Source organism: Choloepus didactylus, chromosome 20 (genome assembly GCF_015220235.1).
Source record: "Choloepus didactylus isolate mChoDid1 chromosome 20, mChoDid1.pri, whole genome shotgun sequence".
NCBI classification, from domain to species: Eukaryota; Metazoa; Chordata; class Mammalia; order Pilosa; family Megalonychidae; genus Choloepus; species Choloepus didactylus.
In genome coordinates this window covers 21,364,891-21,387,677 of record NC_051326.1, presented here as the reverse complement: position 1 = coordinate 21,387,677, position 22,787 = coordinate 21,364,891, and the positions used below count along the sequence as shown (strand labels likewise).

The window sequence follows — 22,787 nt, the reverse complement described above, 5'->3', positions numbered from 1 at the left end:
GCAGGAACTCTCACTGAAATCGCCCTTTTGGAGAGGGGTTTTCAGGCCCCTAGTGTTGGAGTTTGTGATTCTGTCTGAGTTTCTTTCTTTGTTGGCTCCTAGAGAGTTGGTCAGATTGATCTGCTCTCTTCTTGGGAATCTGGAAATGGGAAGGGGTCAGGGATCAGAGGGGGTTTAGTAAAGAAGGGAAAAAAAAAACAGGAAACAGAACTGGAATAGATCTTTGGGTTTACAAGCTGGTTTTTTCCAGGGACCCCAAATACCCCCCATCAACTCACAATTCACAGATCCTGCTCCCACCCAGCACCAGACAGTGTTAGTTTAAAGCATTGTTTCATATTCAGCAGCTCTAGCTCAAGAAGTTTCAAGAATGTACCATATGCTGGTTTATGGCTTTAGGTCTTAGGCTCAAGAACTATTCTTTTCAGTTTTAAGGTTGCTTTTAACTACTTTCAGCCTGGCCCCAGTGCTGAGCTTTTCCCCAGGGGTGGTCCCCACCCTCCCCATTACTTACAGCTCCTGTTTCTCCCTTTTTTCCTTCCTAGGCACAACTGTGTGTCCTCCATGTGACAACGAGTTGAAATCTGATGCCATCATTGAACATCTCTGTGCGAGCGAGTTTGGTAAGAAAGTGCTCCTGGCCTCCTCTGTGAGGTTTGGAATCCCTGTCTTCTCCTTGCCTGTGTCCCTGGTGTTCACAGAGCCTGCTGATCCATCTTTTTAGAACCTTATATTCTCTGCTTGTTTCCTCCTCAAATGGCTGCTTTTCAGGTAGAAAGAAGACAAGATAGGGTGGGGAACTGGCCAGCTTTTATAAAAGCCTTACTTCTGCCCTGGACAGATTTGGGGCGGAGGGGAAAGGATGCTTCTCCAGGAGTGGAGGGAGGCAGGCCTGGGGACAGGTCGCGAGGAGCTGGGGGAAGATACCAGCTGCTGTGGAAACTTGGAATCTACCATGAGGTACAGGCTTCTCTCACCTGCAGCTTCTGCTGGGCTTGGAGGCTCTCCAGGCTGGCTCTTCTGTGCATCCACCCCTAGGTGTCAGCACTGTCTCACACGGCATCTGAAATGGCCCAAAGAAAGGCTGACCACTGGGTGCCCCCATAGGGCGGGAAGATTTCAGTGTTTAGGGGATTCAGAGAAGGGCCCCCAATCATATTCTCCCAGGCGGAAAGACTCGACATCCCCACAGAGGCATGATTTCTCTCCCTTCCTGTATCAGTCTGGGTTAAAGAGAATTCAGAATCAACACGTGTAGCCCCAAGAGTAGGGCTGGGGGGCCCAAAGAGGGGCCTTCCAAGGATGGTTCCCTTGCAGTGTGACCTGCCAAAGACCGGAATTCCAAATACCCTGGGAATCTCTCCTCTGGGAAGAGTAAGTGTAAGCCTCATCCTGCCTCTATCTTACATGGATGCAGAGAAGTGGCTCAGGCCAGGGCCATTTGGCAGAAGGACAGATTCTGTCTGAAGCTGAGCAATGTGTTTCTCGTAATTCTTGCATTGTTTCCCTGAGGTTAGACTTCTTATGGAGCTCTTATCAGGAAAGCCATAAAGGTAGGTAATGTCAGTCTTCATGTCCATTCAGAGCCACCCATTCCAGGCTTTCATTAATCAAACACGAGAAAGTAGACGAAAGGGCCTTGTACTTGTAAAATGCCCTGTCTAAATGAGCTGCACGTGTATGTGCATGTGTATGCAAGTCAAAGGACATTGTGTGTTATGACACAGAACTTCTCAGGGCATTTGTGATTGTGAACAAAGATGGATGTTGGAGAATTCAGACCCTTTGCCACAAGAGAGCTTCTTGAAAATGCGTAAGTTTTGCGTGCTTTATCCCTACATTAGCATCTCTGCATGCCTCCTTTGTTCACCTTGGAGGACAACAGGATCTCTAGGATGATTGTGTTAGAGTCACATCCTTTTTTTCATGTTGTTATTTTAAATGAACTCAAAATTGTAAAAGGCACATGCAATGATGGATACAGACTCTTAATTGCCCTTCCATCTAAATCTGGTCACATATGCTTCTTGATGTCAACACTGTTGCTTCTTCATCAGGGGCTGTCAAAAGCTGGGCTCAGTTCTGGTGGTCACCTGCTGTACAATCTGTGGATCCATACTGCCTTAGCTTTCAATCCAGACACTGGATTGAGATTCCTTCCCAAAGGTACATTTGGACCTAGGGAAAACAAGACATAAATAAAGCTTCTAACTATGAATCCTGATGGGAAGCCATTTGCTACATGGGGCAGGAGGAGTCTGCTCAGATATGGTTGTGAGGCCTAAGAATTCTTATAAGGGATAACCAAGGGGTGGCTCTTTTAGATTCATTGATTCTCTTCAGATATTGTAAATTGAAACACTCACTTTTAGAAATTGGCTCCTGACATTTCAGCAAACCCAGGAATAATATTTGCAAAAGTGCTGAAGGATAACAGTGTTTTATATTCATATGACTTCTGTTGGGTTCAGCTCCTGAGAGAAGAGTGATGGAAACCCTGAAACTGAGTGTGTGGAGGTGACTGGCAGGCGACGCCTTGGTACCGGGGAGCTCAAAATTCAAAGTGTACCATCATTTACTCATTCAAGTATCCACTCATTCAGAAAACACTTATTGAGTTAAAAACACTGTGCTAGGAGCCTTCATCCAAAAGTATTTATGTAGAATAAATTTGATTTTTCTAATCCTGACCGAACGCCAATCAGTGATTTCCCTGAGGAAATCAGAGAGGCTGTAGCTTTACAGAAAAGTTATGTAAAAAATATGACGTCCCCATATACCCCACTATTGTTGACATTGTGGCATCATTTTATAGCTCACAGGCTGCAGAGGGGGCTGTGGGAACTCAGGGCCAAAGTTCATGTTAAGGACCTATGAGAAGTGGATCCAGGTTTTTGTGGTCAGAATCTTTGTTTGGAACTCACAAGCTGAAATTGTTGTCAGCTCTCCTCCCTGCTCTCACAAATGAGCACCTGAATTCTGGCACTTTGGGGTTTCATGGCAACTAGTTAACCTAGAGGCATTCCCTAGAAATGGGCCGAAGAGCCAAGCCTTGGAAAAGAATTTGAATGTGTCAAGGGTCTAGAGGGGCTTACGATACTCACGTGGGGTAGGACTTACTTTCCCCACTGGAGTAGGCACCTCTCCTGTTTACAGGAAGGACAGGTATGTCTCAGTTTAGTAACTAGTCAGGTCTGTTTGGAACTCTGTTCCTTTAACCGTGAGATTATTTTCCTCTTGGGTTCTTGAAAGTTTTGAGTTCTTCTTGGACCTTAGAGGTCGTTTTATCAAGTCACCTTATTTTATCCCTTATTGAGAAATAAGGGATCTGACTTCCCCACCTGGGGTTCTTTAACTCTGTACCGTGCTGTCTCCCTCTTAAGAGAAGATGAATGCCTGCTGGGCGCCGATGTCCAAAGTGGCTTTGCCCTTGAGCTTCTGGTTGGAGCCAGAAGCATTTGGCTCCTCAGCACAGGTATGGTGTTCATCTGGATGCAGTAGAGACTTTTCTGTTTGTTTGTAATGTTCTTATAAAACAACAAATAGGTTTTGTGTTTTTTTTATTTATTTATTTTTTCAGCGGGGGCTGAGCTTACTTGTGCTCTTAGCGCCCTGGAGAATGCAGCTCTGTTGAGAAACTTGTTTCCTAACTCAGTGCAGTTCAAGTGAGTGAGGCAGTCAGCCAAACTTATGGGATTCAGTTAGGAAACAAAGAAATTCAACCATCCAGGCTGACACACAGTAGAGAAGAAAAAGAATGTTTTCTCTCCACTTCAGGGATCAAACTTAGCATTAAGTGGCGCTGACATCCCCAGTGGGAAGGCCTCAGGTTGCTGGAAGGCTGTCTGTGAGCTCCAGGAACAAGGCACACATTTCTTCTGGGTCAACACACACACACACCCTCCTGCAGTGCATCCTCGGACTCCTGTAGCCTCCGTGGAGCTGGTGTGCCCAGTCCCTTACCTTCTCCCCTGGCAGTGCATTTTTAACTCCCTGGCAGTTCTGCTTGGTCATTCAGTTCTCCACCCCTGCACTGTAACCTCTCAGTTCAGAGCACATTTTTTCCCCAACAGGGAAAAACATCAGTAGAAACACCTGTGTGCTGATGCTCAGGAATGCAGCTGGATCAGCTTGGATCAAGTACCAGATGTGGGAAACCAAAGTTAAATGGTACAGTTTCTGAATTCAACATGGCAGCCAGCCTGCCTTCTCCGCTTACATTAGGATGCACGGTTCTGGTTTTGTTGCTTCTTGTTCTCTCTTTACTTTCCAAGTGAGAAAGTCTTGTCCTGCTGTCTGATGATAACAGGATGCTGCTCTTGCCTCTCAAACAGGTCAGTCTGGTATTTGCGAGCTGCCCAACTCGTAATCTTGCTGTTTACAACCCATTGCCCACAAGCCATCATCCCTTCAGGTTAGTTTATTCCAGAGATATGGGGATAGGATTTATAATTGCTGTGAGGTTAGGATCCTAGCCTCCAGCCACTCTAGCTGCTTCTCCAGGATCTGTAAACACTCTTGAGCTTTTCTGGAAGAAATTTGCATAATGATGTACTTTTGCTAAGACAGTTCAGAGCTTCCTCTTTTACTAGCTTCTCCAATTTTTTAAGCTTGAGAGTTCGGATGGCAACTTCTTCCGTCCAGTATTTTCATGCTGTGGAAAAAGAGTTTTTTTGCCCCCAGAAATTTTCCTTGCCTTCTAGAAGGCAAGGAAAATTTCCCCATTTATAATTATATGTTTCCTCATAAAGAGTAAAACCATACTTTGCAACTCTGAAATTAGTGAAATAGGAAAGAAAAGAAAATCCACTCTCACTGCAAGCATTGGGAGTATTTCCTAGAAAAAATATTTTCTGAGATGCTTGAACCTTCGCTAATCTGTTCTCCCTTTGCCATACTCTTCTTCCAAGATATCCTGATTGTGCCGCTGTTTGCAAGCATGGTGTTTTACTTTGAAAAGCAATTAGATCTCTTGCAGAAAGTGAGCTCAACCTTTTCAGACTCAACCTTGAAGTTTCTTACTGAAGATGAGGAAAACCTCTGGCTGCCAGTGCAGGAATTACAAGCACGCTCTGAAAGCTGTTTGTGAGCAGGGTCTGTGTCTTATGCCATCTAAGATGCCCATTAATTGCAGGATGCATTAATTTTGTTCCACTGACACAGGAAACATACTTCATGTTAAAATGTGAAGAAAATATGTATCCTAAAATGAAAAAAATAAGGCCTATTTGTACCTAGTCCCTGGCATGGTGTCATATATGGTAGGCATGAAATAAAAGCTTGTCAAATGATAGGGGATGGTGAGGATAGGGAAATTGGACTTCCTTTTTTTTTTTTTTTTAAAAAAAAGAATAAACTCCTTTCCAAGTGAATATCTGCAACTTGTTTATTAAGTTCAAGGAAAACTACATGCCCCTCTTTTGGGAGACTGAGTGTATATGTGTGTATATATAAAAATGTCCTATCGTTCAGAAATCTAGTTCCGTCAAAGTAAAATTAAATAGATCTGGGGGAAGAACCATTACCCTGGGGTGGAGTTGGTGGACTGAAACAACTGTTTTGTATTGTCATAGAAGATCTCTATCTTATCTGGTCCACATATGTATCTGGTCCACAGATATGTAATGCTGGTCCACAGATATGTAAATGCTTGGAATGAATTGTTATGGTATTTCATGTGTGGGAAAACATGGGGCCAGACCCCTTGTTAAGTGCTCTGGAAGTGTAACCCCCAGCTCCCAGCCTGAATCCTATTCTGAACAGCCTCCCCAGGCACTGGGTGGGTTATACAGCACAGAGGATGTAGCCAAACCAGAAGCATCCGGAGCCTTCGAATTGGTGGGTTAGTTTGTGATGTCAGTGACCAGAATGGAGCATTCCCGAGCAGACCCTGGAACCTGGGGGTCTGGCCAGAAACACCAAGCTCTGGGCAGTTTGGTCTGAGGTCACAGGTGGACCACTTTGTCCTCTGAAGCCATGTTGAGGAACCACGAGGAAAGCCCCCTCTGTTGAGTGTGGTGCATCCTCTCTCCATTTCTGATTTTTCTCTTCTCTATAACTGTGGCAGAAAGGTACCTAGATAAGGCACATTTCAATGAGAAACACTTTTCTTTAGCATCTTTGAGCTGATGAAAGTCTACTGAATTATAAGGAAGGACACAGAAATTCAGGATCCATGGATGGGACATGCTATCTTTTGGAACTGAGTTCAAATCTTCCTTTTGCCACTATAGTTAGGCCCCGTAACACTGGACAGATCTCATAAAACTCTCCAAGCCTCGGTTTCTCTCTAATAGATTATAGGACTTTGGTGAGGGACAGATGATATAGTGTCAGTAAAGACTCCAGCACACAGGCTGTACTCGGCGACTGTTCATTTCGGTGCTCTTTCAGGGACAGAAGTAAACCAGTAGTCTCTCCCGAGCAGTCGAGGCCTCCTTCGTGGCTTTCACCAAAGTGAGGGGTGCATCTCAGAAGCCCTTCTTTCCTTCCCCTCTCAGCTTATTTACTTGCATTTATTTAAACAGAACCCAACTCGGTTTTCAGCCCTTCCCCTCTCTTTGCACCATGATAGAATGACTAATTTTCTTTATCCTAAGTCAGATTTAGGTATGGGTGTGGTTGGTTCAGGAGTGGCCGACGCCTGACTTCTCACTCATTGTGGTAAGACTTGGCGCCCTCCAGTTCTGACTAGGTGATTCCCTGGGATGGCCAGTTGCCAAACGGTGTGGTTTAGATGTTTCTTGAAGTGCTTTCCAATTTCTTGCAGTTGTATGATTATCTGGTGGTGAGCAGCCTGGCCCCATTTCCTGGCCCTCTATCTCTTGCTATCGGTATAAAGTATTATGGCGAGTGGGAGTGAGGAGAAGGATTTTCCTCAAGTTCACCTTTGTTCTCTGAAGCTTTTCTGGGGGTGGGGTGAAGAAAGAGGGAGACGAGATCAGGGAGGGAAGCTGTTCACAGCCCACACAGCTGCCCATTTCTTTGGGGGCCGGGTTGCTCATTGGTACCACTTTGCCATTCTAAAGACAGTGCTGGTTTGGATGGGACCACAAAGATCACCCGGCCCAGTGTCGTTCATTTTACAGATTGAGGAAAAGCAGGCTCAGATAAAGGAGTTAGTCATTCGATTACCCAAGGCCACACGGCCTGGCATCCCTTACAAGTTTTGTTTCCCCCAGCATGCACTCATGTGGCTAGTCTGGATTCCATACCCTGGTTTCTTCATGTCCTCTCCTGCCCATCCCATTCCCATCCTGCCAGGAATGGCAGAGAACGGTCCTTGGGAAGAGGGTGGAGGTGTTCCTGTACTACTTGCAGAGTTCGTGGAGATTACATGGACTGGTGGATGTGCCTGACAGGTAGAAGGAGCTCAGTGTTGTTGGTTTCCTTCTTTGTGGAGAGGCAGACCCTGTGATGGGGAGAAAGAACAATGGGTTTGGGACAGGCAGATGTGGATGAAATCCCAGCCCTACAAACTGAGCCACCACGAGAAAGTCTTTTAACCTCCCTGAGCCTATTTCCTCATTTGCAAAACATGGATAGTAATTTCTACTTTGTTGTGCATAGAATTGAATTACTCAAATGTGTAAACTTCCTGGAAAACGGGGGCTGCTCAAATCCATCATTATTATATCTTCTTAGTGAAAAGAATGGTTTCACAATGGCAATTAGGCTAGAAATCATGAAATCAGCTTGTTTAGAGGAAAGTTCTTGGGAAGGGAATGGAATGTCCTGGTTAATTCTCTGTTAACAGGATTAAACTGATAAAACCTTTTAAAAAGCCTATTTTGGAAAAACTTTAAAAGCTTTCTGCAGCTTCATGGTGTTATGGTTAAAAAAAAAATAAGATAGGAAATTGAGTTTTTGTTAGATGACACCCTTAAGTCATTATAAAGTTGGAAGTCATCAGACAATCATGACTGCAGAATGCATGGAGTTTGGACTGAATATGCACCAGTTTCAGGACGTACCATTGAAGAGTTTTGCTTTTTGTTTTTATGTGTTTTTTTTTAAGAAGAGCTTATTCCTAATATGTGTTTTTCTGTTGAGCACTTATCGGGACTATCTAAGGGAGATTTTCAAAGTCCTTTTGTTTTGCTTTACTTTCCTCTGTCCTCCTCTTTGCTCAAGCAATATCTCTAGCGCAGTTTTTTCTCTCTCTCTTTTTTTTTTCCCTTATAAATGCCTTTTAAAAGGATAGGTTATATCTAGAATCAAATGAGCATTTAAATTTATTTCAGTTTTGCAGAAATGAGCCAGAAGCTTCAGTCTGTGTGGGGGGGTTTCTGTGTATGTGTCTGTGTGTATAGATTTGTGTGTGTGTGTGTATATATATATATATATATATATATATATATATAAAAGCAAAAAAATGGCCAAAAAATATCAGGCCCTTGCCCTGCCCCAACCTGCTTAGAGCAGCCAATTAAGCACGCATTAACATTGGAAATCTTCTCAAAGGCCTATAGATTGCGTTTGAAATCTCTGTTTAGTCTTTCAGGAACACTGTCACATGGACGATTTATCAAAGAAAGTTGTTTATTTGGCAGTAAAATAAACTCTGGGCCTGTTCAGACTAAGATTTCCCGTGAATTTTTACCAAGGTAAACACTGGTAACTGGCAGGTTGCAAGTTCCGTGTGAAAGCCAGACACATACAATAAATATTTGAACTGTAGCTTTGCCGCGCAAGAGATCTGGGCTGTCACTGGCTCTGTCACTCCTGCTGGGCCCCGGAGGACCTGGCACTGCAGCCCAGCTGGCTTGGCCACGAGGAGGAAGGACTGGCTGCACCTCTGTCTGCAGGAGCCGCCCCCACTGTGGGGACCCCTCAGGGTCTGAGGGCCCCTTAGTGCTGGCATCCGGGACTTCCTGGTTTGGAACGGGGAAGCTTCAGGGCAGTTTCTCTCAGCGTCGTGCAAACAGCCTTTTGATGAGTTACCGGGGGAAGTGAGCCAGAAGCAGCTGGCTTAGGTTTCTTTGAAAATAGAAATTTGTTGAACCAAATTGGCAGAGGGGTGCTGGGGTGTGTTGAATGATTGGGACTGTGGGGAATGGGAGCAGGGGCCAGAGGGTGGTGGCAGGGCGTGGATCACCTTCCGAATTCCGCTGAGCTTGAATCATATTGGCAGAACTTGCAGCAGATGCTTCCCAAGTCTCTGGCTTTGCTCATTGGTGATTGTGAGAGATGCAGGTGGGAATAAAGATGGTGGCTCCGGTTCTGTGAAAGCTGCAGTAGCAAGTGCCCAGCACATGTTTCAGTGAGTGAGTGGATGGACAAATGAATGGTGATGATGGGAAAGAGAAGAAATACAGCTTTCTGGGTCTCTAAAAGACAGATGTTGTGTGAACTGTTTATAGTGATTTTTCAGGGAGGGACTGATGAGTTATAAATTGCTTGTTTCAGGCAGGGCAGATGCAGTCCCAGATGCTGGTGCTTTCATTTCATGCTGGCCTTGGGGTCCCTTCGGTAGGACTGAGCCTAAAGGTGGCCATGGGGACCTCCGGTAACTTCAGGGCCCCACCCACCCACCCTGGGGTGCCTCTCAACCTCACTTCTTTGGTGGTGCAGGGCCAGTGCTGGGAAGGGCAGCCAGGACCCCAGAGAAGAGGTGAAGTTTGTGTTTGACAGTCAGGGCTCATCTGCAGAGCATCCATGCTTATGACTGAGGCTTGAGAGTAAAAGGTGTTGAGGGGTTAGAGGAGCTTCTGGTGTGTGAGGCCAGAACGTTCTGACAGCTATTAGGGATCGACCCTTCTTGGTGGGCAGGTAATAGATGATTATTGGCATGGAGATACTTAGGAGAATGACAGAGTGCTTTCTTTAGGGCAGAAATGAAGGGGAATCATTTACAAATTCTGAAAGGGTGTCAGTGACTTCTAAAGAGATATCAAAATAGTACTTTGGCAGTGGGGGAAGGTTAGGAAACAGCTTTCCTAAACGATGTTCTCACTCATTCAGGCAGGATTAGCAGAGGGATTTCCTCTGTGTTTTCTTTAGCCCTTCTATGAGCTTTCTGCCCAGGACATTTCCTTTTGGGACTACCTCAGATGTGATCTCTTCTCTTTGTGAGCCCTTTGAAAATTAGTTCACACTGGTGTGTCTTCCACGACAGATCAATTCAGCTTTTGGAAACAGCCTTGTAGCTGAAGGACATCCCTGTCCCTGTGGCCGTGGCACCGGTGCCACAGGCCTGGAATAAGCACTTTAAACCCTTAGAAGCAGCTTGTAGCTGCAGTGCCAGTCCCCCGTGCAGTGGTGTTCCCCGTGGGGGCCGCACTGCCAGCTGGTGATGCAGCTCCACACGGGTACTCGTGTCTGTGGCAGGGGACTCGGCAGACACTGCTTGTGCTGCTTCTTTGCTTCTGTTTGCCTGGGCTCCATGCCGAGGACCTGGTTTCTGTCCTCAAAAAGTTTAAGCATCTGACGGGTGAGACAGGCCTTGGACATGTGTGTTTGGCTCTGTTCTCCAGTACCTTCAATGCTCTGGTGCACTGTTCCAACTCTCAGGCCTGAAGGAGCCAGGGTTTGTCCGTGGGGGCTGGAGAAACTTGGGTAAGTTTCCTGGAGGAGATGAGTTTTCCACCTGTCAGGATTAAGATTAATGGAGAAAACCAAGAAGGGCACTCCTGGTGTCAGGAGATTAGGTTAGGGAAAGGGAATTAAGACTCAAACCAAATAGTAATCTTTAAAAGGTACAAAATCTAATTTAGGTAAATAAATACAGGTAAGGATGATTGTTTGTCAGTTCTAGCAGCTAACTCAGCATTCTGGGTCCGGCCGGGCCCAGACCAAAAACTTGGGACTCAGAGGCTGCACTGAGGTGGGAGGGAAGGAGCTGGTCCTTTTGGTTAGCCACTGCCTGTGTGCCCAGCTCGAAGGGTGGCCGGGCCCCAGGAATGCCTAGCCTGCTCGTTAGGGAGCAGCGGTTGGAGTGACCGGGTGTACGGTGGTCACCGATTCAGCTGTGGCCACGGGAGGAGTCCGAGTTCCACCCAGGCGGAGCAGGGCTGCAGGAGGGAGACAGGTCGGTCAAGTAAGCGCTAATTGTCTGCCTTGGGCAGGGTGCTGCGAAGTGGAAGGGCAAGCCTGAGCTGATGAGGGCAGCCTCTGACCCACCGTGCGGCTCTCAGCCACTTTGACCCAGAGGGAGCGGGGCTAGCCCGAAAGAATCACGGTTTTTGTTCTGAGATGCAGAAGCACAAACAAGAGTGCAGTTCAGATACCTGCGAGGTGCCAAAACGCTGGCCAGCACCCAGCTTCTCCCCAGCCTCTCCGGTTACAGCTTCTTTACTCTTAACACGTATTCATTTTAAAACAGGTGTGATGTGTGTTTTTTTTTTTTTTTCTTTTGCAAATCACACTATCCACAGCAGTATGCACTCTTGCACAGATTTAATTCAACAGACAGTTGTTTAGGTTCTACTGAGTACCTGGTCCTGCTTAGACCTCACACTGCATTTACTGACTTTTAGAATTGTCATCCAAAGAGATTTTTGTTCTGCAGGCAGAAGTGTTTGTATAATTTCTTCCTGGGGCCTGGGAAGAGAGGAGTTGTCATAGTCAAAGCCAAAGAGGGCAGGTGTAGAAAGAGCCAGCCCTTCTCTCTCTCATGAGCTCTGCAACCTCTTTCTGCCTCTGGATGCTCTGAACTCTGAATTAAGTCCCTGGCGAGGAAAATAAAACTTGAGTTCTTCAGGAGATAGCTCTTACCTGTGTGCATGAGGTAGGTGAGGTCCAATTTAAAAAGTCAGACGTTGCCTTTTGCCTTTTGCCTTGTATTATGAGTGGAAAGCCCTGAATGAGGTAGCGGGCCCTCCACTTTCTCAGGCCGGGTCTCATTGTCCAGGGGCTGATGAGTTTTGGGGGTGGGGCTGGGGGAGGTCTGTGGGCAAGCTTGTGGCATGACCGGGGTACCTCGGCACCCCCATCCTGGGGCCAGCGGAGGCAAAAGCTCCAGGCTTGTCCTGGGCTTCCCAAAGGGGCCTCCTCTCTGCCTGGTCTGGCCCTGCCCCCAGCACTCCTGGGCCACTCCCTGTGCTATTTTCTACTCTTGGGAGGAAAGTGACCCCATTGCCTTGATCACATATTAGTTAGAGACATAATTGTCAGTTGACTTGAGTATTGGGAGATATACTGAGCACTGGCTACTGCACGTAAAACTGTGATTGGGATGTGGTTGCTGCCCTCAGAGGACTTCCCATCTAGATGGGCTACCAAGAAGAAAACACAAAAATATAACAGTGTGTGAGTAAATGCTGAATTTTCAGTAATAGATAAACACTGGGGGCCACATGGGTATAGAAGAGGGAACAGTTCATCTGAGGAAAGAGTCAAGGAAAGCTACAGAAAGGAGATACAGCTATGCTGTGTTCTGAGGCCTTGGTAGAGGTTTGTCAGGCAGAAAAGATGGGCACAGCAAGAGTATTCCAAGCAGAGGGCCCAGCAGAGATAAGACACTTCTGGTGTTCTGGGAGTGGTGGGTCTCTCTGTGATCGGCGTATGGGTGTACGGTGGTGAGTGTCTAGAAAGGAGGTTGATGAGGCAGTCAAAGTTCAGCTCGTGAAGGACCTTGAACGCCAGGCTAAGGAATGGGGAATTTGTCCTGATGGCAATGGACAGACAGCTGGAGCCTAATTAAAATGTTACTCTCACTCACATCTTAATAGATCTCAGAAAAAAAGGGAAGACAACTTCAGAGAGAAGGTACTTATCAGTCTAAAGTGATGAAATACTAATGGCAGAACTTCAGGCATCAGTGGGTGAGATGTTTTTGGACAGGAGAGCCTTGTGGGTGAGAGGGTGGAGGGGAGACAGAGGAGGCCCTTACGTCACATCTCTTAAGAGAGGACTCAGGGCAGGGCAGTGCTGGCCGGGTCTGGACCATCTCTGGCCACCCACTTGAAGGATCCTTGGAGAGGCTGCACTGGTGAGGTCAGCAAAGCTCGCCGGCAGCCAGGGACGGGGCCATCTGCTGCGGTCAGTGCCCTGGGAAACGTTTGTTCTGGGTGTGCAGAGTGGGAGCCAGAGCCTGTAATCAACTTACACTTGGGTCACCGCAGAGCTGGTTATTACCAAGAGCGGTCGTCATTAGGCCCTGTCATAAATTGCCCTGACTTTTCTCTCCAGACCTTGTTAGTGGCCCAGGCAGGCAGCAAATGCAGCACTTCTGGAGCCAGTCCCGTAACTGTTGGACTGGTAAATGGTAGTTGGCAGGGCCCGAGGGGCTGGGTCAGCTCAGGTGTCTGGGCCTGCTCTGGAGGAGGAAGGCAAGCGGGGCTGTGGCTACACACTGAGGGATCAGGGACTAGGCATATAGATGGACGAGGGTATGTTTCTGTCTGGGAGGTGTGGGCGTAGATGTATGTGCCTAGTTGCTTGGTGCAGTGGGCTGTGTGCCTGAGCACATATGTGTGTTTGTGTTGGTGTGTGCACAGCCTGTTTGGCTGGGGAGCATGGGCCATGCCAGCCAGCTGTTTGCCTAGCTAATAGGAGTGCTTGGTCTGGTTAAGACAGAGGCTTACTCCTTTCTCCAGTACTTCAGAGAGAGGCCTTCTAGAGCACACTGTTGATTGTCCCTTCATCAGGAAGGGCTTTAGAGAAGTCCATGAGGGGTTTCTCTGCCACAATGCTGCTATGCAAACCAAGGGCCATCTTTGTAAGTTGGGGAACCTTCCTGCAGTCTTGGTGTTTTGTTTCCTGCTCCAAATACCAGATAGGCCTGTTTTGTTTAGTTTTAGTGTTTGCAGCTGGCCCACTTAGAAGTGCTGGTTTTCCAGGCAGGAATCATTTCCTGGGCAGATTTCAGCTGTTAGCAGGGATTGTCATAAAGTTTCAGTGTACTCTTTGGGACTTAAAAATTATATTGGAAAGAACAGGCATAGCCTTAGGTGTCATGCAGATCAAGACCAAGCCTAAGTTCAAGGCTTGGTTCTACCACCTACTGAGTCAGCTCAGGCAAACACCTAGCTTCGCTGTGGCTTAGTTTACCCACCTGCTAGAAAAGAAACAAACAAAACTTCTGGGGTAGGAGATAAAATATGATGGGATAGAAAAGAACACAAATTCTGGAGTTCTGGAATCTAATTCCAGTTCCACCACCAGCCAGCTTTGTGACTATAGGTGTCAGTTAAAATCTGATTCCCCATTTTCTTATGCAAAATGGAAGGGTTGCCATTGGTGACCTCTAAGGCTCCTTCTAGCTCTGAAATTGAATGGTTTTGTTCTGTGAAAACGTCTTGACTTGGTTTCTTGATGTTTGCTGGCACCCCTCTGCTCCCCTGGCATCTCCATGGGAATCCTTGGGCTTCATCTTAGGCACGTATGGAAGAGAAGCCTGTGTCTAAGATGGAACAGGTGAAAACTGTCTTGGCCATACTAATTGAAGAGTTGAGTTTGGGGTAGGGGTGGGCTTGTAGGACCGCTGCAGAGGGCAGTGCACTGTATATATTACAGATTAGCATCCTTTGGGGCCTCAATGGCCATTCAAGGTCCCAAACTCAACCCCCTCTCTTTGGGCTGGCACTCACATTTGGGGACCCTCTCCTGAACGCGTTCCTGAGGTTCTTGTTCTCCCTTGTGCTTACTCAGAGACCCGGGGATGGATGGCCCAGGGACCTCTTTGTCAGCATGGGGTGATAGAGCCTGATAGGAAAGCAGTTTTGAAACATGAAGAAGTAACTTTCTAAGGATTCAGAATTGGGTTTTAATGCCAGCTCCAAAATTTACCAGTCATGCGACTTTTGCCAAGTCCATTTCTCTGAGCCTGTTTTCTCTCCTGCCAAATAGAAATAAATTGTACATACTTCACAGAGCTTGTAGAACTCGTAAGATTATATCCAGGCGTCCTGAAGACTGCAGAGTGCAACTCACACCTAATGGGTCATTATGCGCCCTTTGGCAGCTCTGCACAAGGTGCCATCTTGCCATTCTTTTGGCATCTTTATGAAGGACTTTCTGTTCAAGGAGGGGCAGATGGCCTGCTTGGCATGGCTTTTTTTTGGACCCTAAAGCATTTGTAACATGATCCACACACACTTGGCTTTTCTTAAAAAAAAAAAAAGAAAAGAAAAAAGAAAGGGTGAATGCATTTTACAGATATACCAAATCAGACCAGCATAGTGATGTTAATGTTTTTCCCAAAGGACTTGCAAAGAATTTTGGAGGTTATTAAAATACAGGCCAACCTAACTCCTAAACATCTCTGTGGGCTCACAAGGGGAGCAGCTATTAACCGAAGACTATCAGGTACAACGCATTAATTGGGAAAGGCCACTTGGAAAAATCTATGTGCCAGCCTTACCCCCAGGAGGGGTCAGTGCCCACAAAAAGCCCTGGTGCAGATGGGGTACCACTCTGGGGGCCTCCAGCCTCCAGTGGCTAGTGGTCTGGAACTTTAATTGACATGCTATGTGCTGGCCCTGTGCACCAGTTCCAGTGCGTGGAATAAGTGTTGAGCATTCCTTTGGCCCCAGTGGCTGATGGCAGATATTTTGTGTTGGCAGGAGCTTTGGAGTGGCGGAAAGTGAGCTGCCAATCCATTGCTCCTGCACATTCCTGGACACTGAGGTATCAGGTTGGGTGTTTCCCACTTTCCAAGGAGCCTGGTTATTCTCTCCTCCATATCCTCTCTTAATCGGACAGGCTTGTATGTTTCCAGATGTCTGCCTTCCAGGGGTACAAGTGTTACAAAGAAAATACTTGAGAGAGCCGAGACTGCCTGGTCTGGCAGAGGGAAGACTTGTTCTGGGTAGCTTTGGTAGAATCCAGCTTGTTGAGGAAATAAAACCTTGTTCAGCAAAGGGTGTGTTGCCTTGTCAGGCAGTGGGTCCCCACTACAGTAACCATTCAAAGCCCGGATAGCCTCTTGCCTGCAATACCCGGGAGGCCTGCATTTGGCAAGAAGCCAGAAGATACGGCACCTACGATCCTCTATAATCCTGCAGAGCCCGTGATGCAGGGATTTTGGAAGCAATGGCCATCTGCCTGCCTGTTGGTGGCTTCTGTCCTGGAGGAGGCTGTGTTTGTGGGTGAGCCTTTCTTCTTTTGGGGTATGAGATTATTTTCTGGAGGAATGTGGAGAAGTAAATTGGGGCCCCCAGCTCATGATAGCACTCAGCTACATAGGAATCCCTGACCTCACACAGAGGCTGTCTCTTCTGTTAGGAAAGTGCGGGCTCCTGGGTGTGCAAACCCAGATCCTCAAAGCCCTTCTGAGCTGAGTGCTTCGAGATGAAGAGCGGCTGACTCGGAACAAACGGTGGACACTTCTCCCCTGGTTGCCGGCAAGGAGGCCCAGGGGATGTGAAATGAAATCCAGGTCCTGAATTTTATTCTCCTTCTCTCCTCCTGCCCTTTCTTTCATACAAGCAGGACCATCTGATCCCATCACTTCCCCCACTCCCTGTGCCTCCCTTGATATCAATTTTCCTGGTGGTTTTTTTTAAAAAAAATCATTTTTTCTTCTTTTTTTTTCCTTTGTGGCCTTCACAGTTGTATAACTGTGTTTGCGTTTGTGTGTGTGTGTGTGTGTCTGGGATGGGGGAGGTGGATGAAAAGGTTGAGCATGAAACTGTCCCTCCACTGGAAAAGGAGTAAAATCAATATATTCTGTTTACTTTTCCCTGTGACTGACAGCTCTTTGCCCGGAGCCTTCTTTTCTTACAGACTTAATGTGTCTTCTGGCAGATTTCCTTGTTTTGAATGATTACTCAGAGTAGAGAACAGGCCAGCCTAAGAAAGAAACTAGGAGGCTTCCCCTCCTTTTCCTCATCCTCTCCATCCTTGTGCCCCCTTTTCTGGTGCTCTTTGAGAGTAGGTTGGTGAGAGGAGTCTGGTTGGGGCCGGTTGAAAAATCTCTGCACCCCTGCCTTGCCCTCTGGGTTCCTTAGAAGGGGAGACCCGGGCTGGAGTTGAGAAGCACCCTGTTCCTCCCACAGAGCCCTCAGCTGGGCAGCGCCTGGGAGCTCCCCAGGAAACCCTGCCCCAGGACACCACACAGGGATCACTGGCACGCCCTGGCCTGACCACGTGGTGGTGTGGGGTGCCTGAGCCGGTCCTAGGGCTGCTCTCTAACCTTAGCACTAACTTGAGCACATCCTCGTCTGTCCGAGGTCCCTTCCTCGCCCCAGAGGGCTTGTCAGAATGCAGGTCAGGAACGCACCTGCACAAGCCCCAGGAGGGGCGCTCAGTGTTCCCTGCCTGGGGGGGGCTTGAGCACTGCGCTGCAGCCCCTTCGTGTTACCTGGTGGTGGGCCTGGGGCCATGGGAGGGGCCCCGGTAGTTGCTCCTGGGCTCTCCCTGAAGGGGGTGGAGAGCGGTGGCTGTGGGGCCCCTGGACCCCTGCTTTCCTCTCTTACTCCAGCCACATTTCTCACAGAAAATGACTTATCTGATAGTGAGTTGGGGTTGGACTTCTTCAGCCTGAAGTGGGGCTTAGTTTTCTGTTTTTTGGCATTTTGTTCTGGCATCCAAATAGGGAGAGGATTGCTTGCGTTTGGAGAAGGAAGGAGGGAGGAGAGAATTCTGAAGCGGTTTGATCCCGTGGGGGCTGGAACCCGAGCGGCTGGGGCAGATGGCCGCTGCCTTCTGAGACAGTGTCTGGGAAGAACAGAAATGGGGGGAAGAAGTGCTTGGGGAGTCAGGGAAGGAGGAACAGTGGTGCGCGGGGAGCAGGGGTCTTGATCAGCTGCTGACGGCTGAGTGACTGTGATGCTCGCTTCCTCTCTGGACCTTGGTTTTCCGATTAGAAAAATGAGACTTTGGCTGGATGGCCTTGACAGTCTCATTCAGCTTTAGGAATCTGTACTTCTGTGTAAGCAGAGCCCTTGCTTACCCCAAATTCCATTGTAGATGACTGGTCAACATGGGCCACTGGGTTGGAGCAGGATTGGGACCTAGAGCCAGGTCTGCTTGGTTGTTACCTACTGCCCAGGACATGTCTGCGGTGTGACAGGTAAAGGGGCCTCTGGAAGGGGGTCTGACCTCAGGAAAGAGAGAAATAAAGGCTGAGTGATTTCAGTAAGGCAATCACCCTCTACTTTCCTCCTGGGCTTGAACGTTGGAGCCTTTACCACATGTCCGCTGGGCTCCTGGCTGCTGGTACAAATGATTGCATTTCCATGCAAACCGTGTTAGCCTGCTGGCCTGCACTTGGTTGAATTCTGCAGCCCCTCACAAAGGATTCCTGGCCCCCTTTGCTGGGCTCCCTTGAGTGAGCAGCCCTTGCAGTCCCTACAGGCTGAGGCCACGATTGCCCAAGGCTGCTTCATTTTCTGTTGCCCTGAGCCTGCCCAGTCCCTGTAGGCCGAGCTGGAGATGCCAGATGTTTCCAGCCCAGCCTTTGCTGCCAGGTCGAGGATCCCTGCAGAAGCTCTCAACACTGTCAGGGCCACTTGAGTACTGTCTCAGCCTCTGAGTGGGATTCTGTTGGAGGGCCCCGCAGCAAGGTTGCTTGGGCCTCTAGTGAAACAGCTCCTTCCATTTATTTAAGTAGCACTTTCTCCCCACGGTGTGGAAAGTCCATGTAATAGCCACTGTGCTGAACCTGGAGCCACCATTCCCTCCTCACCTCGGGCCCTGCTTCTAAGTGTGGCCTGATAAGCCAGAAGCTTTCTTTTTCCCCTTGGATTCCTCCAGGAGCTTCTCATTCTAACTGAATGATTTGGCTCCTGTTAGCCCCTCCAGATGTGCCTGCATATGTTTGGATCCCACTCACTGACAAGCTGGGGTTTTGTTTTTTCCAGAAGGTTCATCATCACTCATGTAAATGGTCAGTGGCAAACAGATTATGATGGTGGGTTTGGCGGGTGTTCCCCAGGTGCTCATACAAGCTGGCAGGGGCACCTTGTGTACAGCCATAGGCTGGGCAGAGAAGTCAGTTTGAGGAAAGAAATAAGCTCTAATCAACTTTATGTTTTAGTTGAACCAATCAATAGTTGCAAGAAACTTGCAGAAAAGATTTTTTTTTTCCCCTCTAGAAAAATTAGTGTTCCTCTGGGGGGTTTCTATAAGCTCAGCTGCTGATTTTGGTCTGAACTTCTGGTCTGTCCAGTGGATTGTCTTTAAATAAATGTTGTGAATGGCTGAAGAAAGCAGTCTGGTGCTTGCACGTTGTCTTTCCAAGGACACTGGGTTTGTTCTCCAGCCATCAGTTCTGTCTGATCTGGAGGACTTGAGACAATTCCCAGGAAAAGGCCTAAAGACCTTTCCAGTCCCCTTTAAAAGAGAGAATCCCAAGCCTTGAAGGGAGCCAAGCGGGAGCAGGAGAGATGCGTGTGACAGCTGTCTGGTAGGGTCTCTCTTTCTAACATTTGTCAGAGAAAAGTACTTTTTGTTGTAGCAAAGGGAAGAAGCAGCAAAGATGTGATTGGGTCCAGAAGCTGAAGACACAAAGATACTGAAATCTGAATGCCAGAAAGAGAAGGGGAAATGGGGTGGGGAAAACTTGTTGTCAAAGGGCACATAGCAAAAGGAAGAATCTAAATCCAGCGGTCTGGAATTGTAACTCTTTAGGGAACAGGGTGAAAAAGAATGAGATCATAGATAGTCACACAGAGCTTCTTGAAATACCACAGAGGAATGAATCAAAATCTCTCAAGCTAGCATTGTTTTGGCCTGGCTAAAGCAGAAAGCTTTATTTACACTTTCTGCGTCTCCTGAAGGCAGAGGAGTACTTAAAAATCGGGCAGACATTCAGGAGAATAAAACAGATGAATAGATGAATCAAATATAAATGTTGTCTTATGTATTCATTTACATAATTTATTTTGAATATATAGTTACTTTTATGTAAGCCATGCATTCCCATGGTATGAAATGAAAAATGTACAAGAGTACAGAGTTAAAAGTAAGGGGAACAGTTTGTTATTGCCAAATGCTTTCCCATACATGATCTTATTTTTTGTTTTGTGCCTACCAACAGCTCTGTGAGGTCTGGAAAATATTATCCCCATTTTTCAGGTGAGGAAAGTGAAGCCCCAGAGATAATAGGCTTGTTCAAGGTCACAGAGCAGAGATAGGGTCAAACACAGGGCCGCCTGGGCAGGGCCTGAGGACGCGGGACATGGAGGGAGAGACTGCCCCCCTAGTGTGTCAGCCGCCTGCTTAAGTCTGTGGAGAGGCAGTAGTGCTGCGGGGTTGAGAATTTGGGCTCTCGAGTCACATTACCTTAGATCGAACCCTGGCTCTGTCACTTATTGGATGCCCGTCTCTGGAAAGTTCTATACCTACGTTCACTTGTCTTCAAGGCAAATGAAAGTGCTACTTCTCTCATGAGGTTGATGTGAGGATTAACATGCAAAGCCCCTTGAACTGTGCCTGGCACCTGACAATCAATTCTAGGATTTCCTAAGGCTGACTTGGTAGGTGATGGTAGGTGTTGTTCGCTGGAGGGACGATGTACTCGCTACCACACGACAAGTCAGCTGGATGCAGTGGGTAGTGATGTGTGAATCTGGGAAGGGGCTCCCAATGAAGAAAGCATTGTTGGTCTGGAGCACCTGGCTTGGGAGAGGAAATTCTAGACATGGGATGACTGACCCATGGGATGTTGTGTTACCAGGCAGGGCCTGGCTCCCGGCAGCCACTGGGAGGCAGGGAGCAGCTCCAAACGGAGGCCATGGCTCTGCTGTCCACCTGCTCCAGTAGGGATAGGGGTGGGAGGGGACCTAAGTGTCAAAAGACCTAATTTCTAACACTGCAGGCACGCTTTGTGAACAGAGCCAAAGAAAACCCAGGGCTGCAAGGTGCGTGTGCCTGGAACATCCGAGGGGAGAGGCCATCTGCTGGGCACCAAACAAGGGGGCGTCGGATGTTTAGACATGGAGGGAAGCCAATCAGCTCCCCAAAAGGCGTCTTAGGAACTGTGTCCCAAAGGACGAGGAGTGGGGCCGAGGGGCCACCGTCTGTGTCTCTGGCACTCTACTGAGTTGCCCATTTTCAGCTCTATGGAGAAATAAGGATCTTTTAACAGCTCTGTTTGCTTGTTGAACATTGGCCACAGTACAGATATTCACCCGGGCTAGCTGGAGGAATCTCAGGTGGATTAGAGCACCAGCGAGCACTCAGCAAGGTGACAGCGGAGTCCCAGACCTTGAGACTGCGTCTTTCCTGGCTGCCATTCAAATGAACTTCCTCAGCCTCTGGGGTGCGAAGGTTTATTCCGAGCATTGCTTCTAGCCCCTCAGGCTCGTGTTCGCTGTTAGCCGCGGCTTGCACCATGTCAAGGACCGTATCGTGGCACAGTCTCCATTTATGACACATGGGTGTGGGGCACTGTTATTTATATAGTGTCTCTGTACCGGGGACGTGTGCCTGGACAGTGCATCATAGTTGACAAGATACCTTGCCACTGGCTAGCCGAGCTGAAATATCCTGGGGGTAGCCACGAGCAGAGACATTTTCTATTCACAAGTGAGTTGTCGGTGCTATGGCCATGATCGGATGCAGGTGACCTTCACCTTCCATCAGTCCTCCGTGCCCAGAAGGAGAGCCGTGCGGGGATCCCATTTCTCTAGCTGATCTGCCCTAAGGACCCTCTCACCCGCCTTGACTTCTCCAGCTCCATGACAGGGTGTACCCTGCTGTTAGGCCTGTGAGGTGGAGATGAGATGTGTGTCCTTGTTGGGACAGCGGTGGCCTTGAAAAGGAGCTGTAGGAGAAAGGACTCCCCCTCCTCGCTCCCTGAGTGGGGCAAAAGCCCACAACCAAGATGTAGGAGCACGTGGCAGGTGAGGAACCAGGAGCAAGTGTGAGCTCTGGGGAGCTGGGAGCTTGCAGGACTGTCCCCTTAGCCAGAACCATTGCTCTCACCCCCGGAATTCTGACAGTCTTCATTGGGAAGAGAAGCAGTGTGCATGGAGAGTACCGTAGTGCATTGAAAGAAAATCTGTCATTTCTGGAGCCAGGAAACTGTACATGTACCCAGGAAGCATCTGCCTTATGAATGGGAGAGTGAACTTGGGAGTTGGGGAAGGTGCTCCAGGATGTGCTCTGAGCACCCATTTCCTGTTACACTGTCTCAGCTGGACCCCAAGGCTGCCCTGCCCCCAGGCTTCACGAGCGTCTCCTCTGGGGTCAGTTAGGCCTCAGTGGCCTCCACAGCCAGGGGGTAGTTTATGTATGTATGTACGTATGTTTGTTTCTTTTTAGTAAGTGTCTTTCCTGAAGAAGCAGAGAAGGAGCTCCAAGTTGGGCCATATGAGTTTTCATTCCCTTTTATTTTTCTTGTATCCCTCACGACCCTCAGGCTCTCAGAGCCTTGGGCCTCCTACCTGCCTGCGAGGTTCCAAATGGGTCGAGAGAAAGAAAGGAGACTCAGTGAGGGTCCGAGGATGCAGAAGCAGAAGGAGGTCAGGACCTCTAGCTGGAGGTGGACACCGCCATCCTGGGTGCATGCCAGCTGGGCCAGGCAGAGAGTGGGAGCCTTAGGGAACAGAGGTGATAAGGGCTGCTTTGAGACAGGACCTGGTGCTGGCGCCTGTTAACTTTTTAGATTCTTGGCTTCCACCAAACCTTTCTCAGGCCAAGACAAATTTCGCCTTTGGGAGACCAGCATTCCTCTCCATCCTGTTTCTTGTAAATTGCAAGCCCACCAGATATTTGTATGCCTTTGGCGGCGCTTTGGCGGCGCTTTGGCGGGTGGGCGATAGAACCCCATTGGCTCTGTTGCCCCTGCCTCACTCGGCTCTTATAGAAGGGCCAGGGCTCTGTCACCTCCCATGGATGGAGATGGGTGCTGGGGGCCCCCATGCGGCCTGGGCCTTGGCGCCTGCCAAGGGGCTGGA

At 48.3% G+C, this 22,787-nt stretch overlaps 1 protein-coding gene across 1 annotated transcript in view; it reads left to right on the top strand.

Moving 5' to 3' along the window:
• SFRP1 (secreted frizzled related protein 1) overlaps positions 1-22,787 on the top strand; it is a 44,867-nt gene that overhangs the window by 5,565 nt on the left and 16,515 nt on the right. Inside the window, exon 2 of the mRNA XM_037813419.1 lies at positions 546-623. Within this exon, the coding sequence (XP_037669347.1) occupies positions 546-623 (78 nt within the window). The remainder of the gene's footprint in view (positions 1-545; positions 624-22,787) is intronic.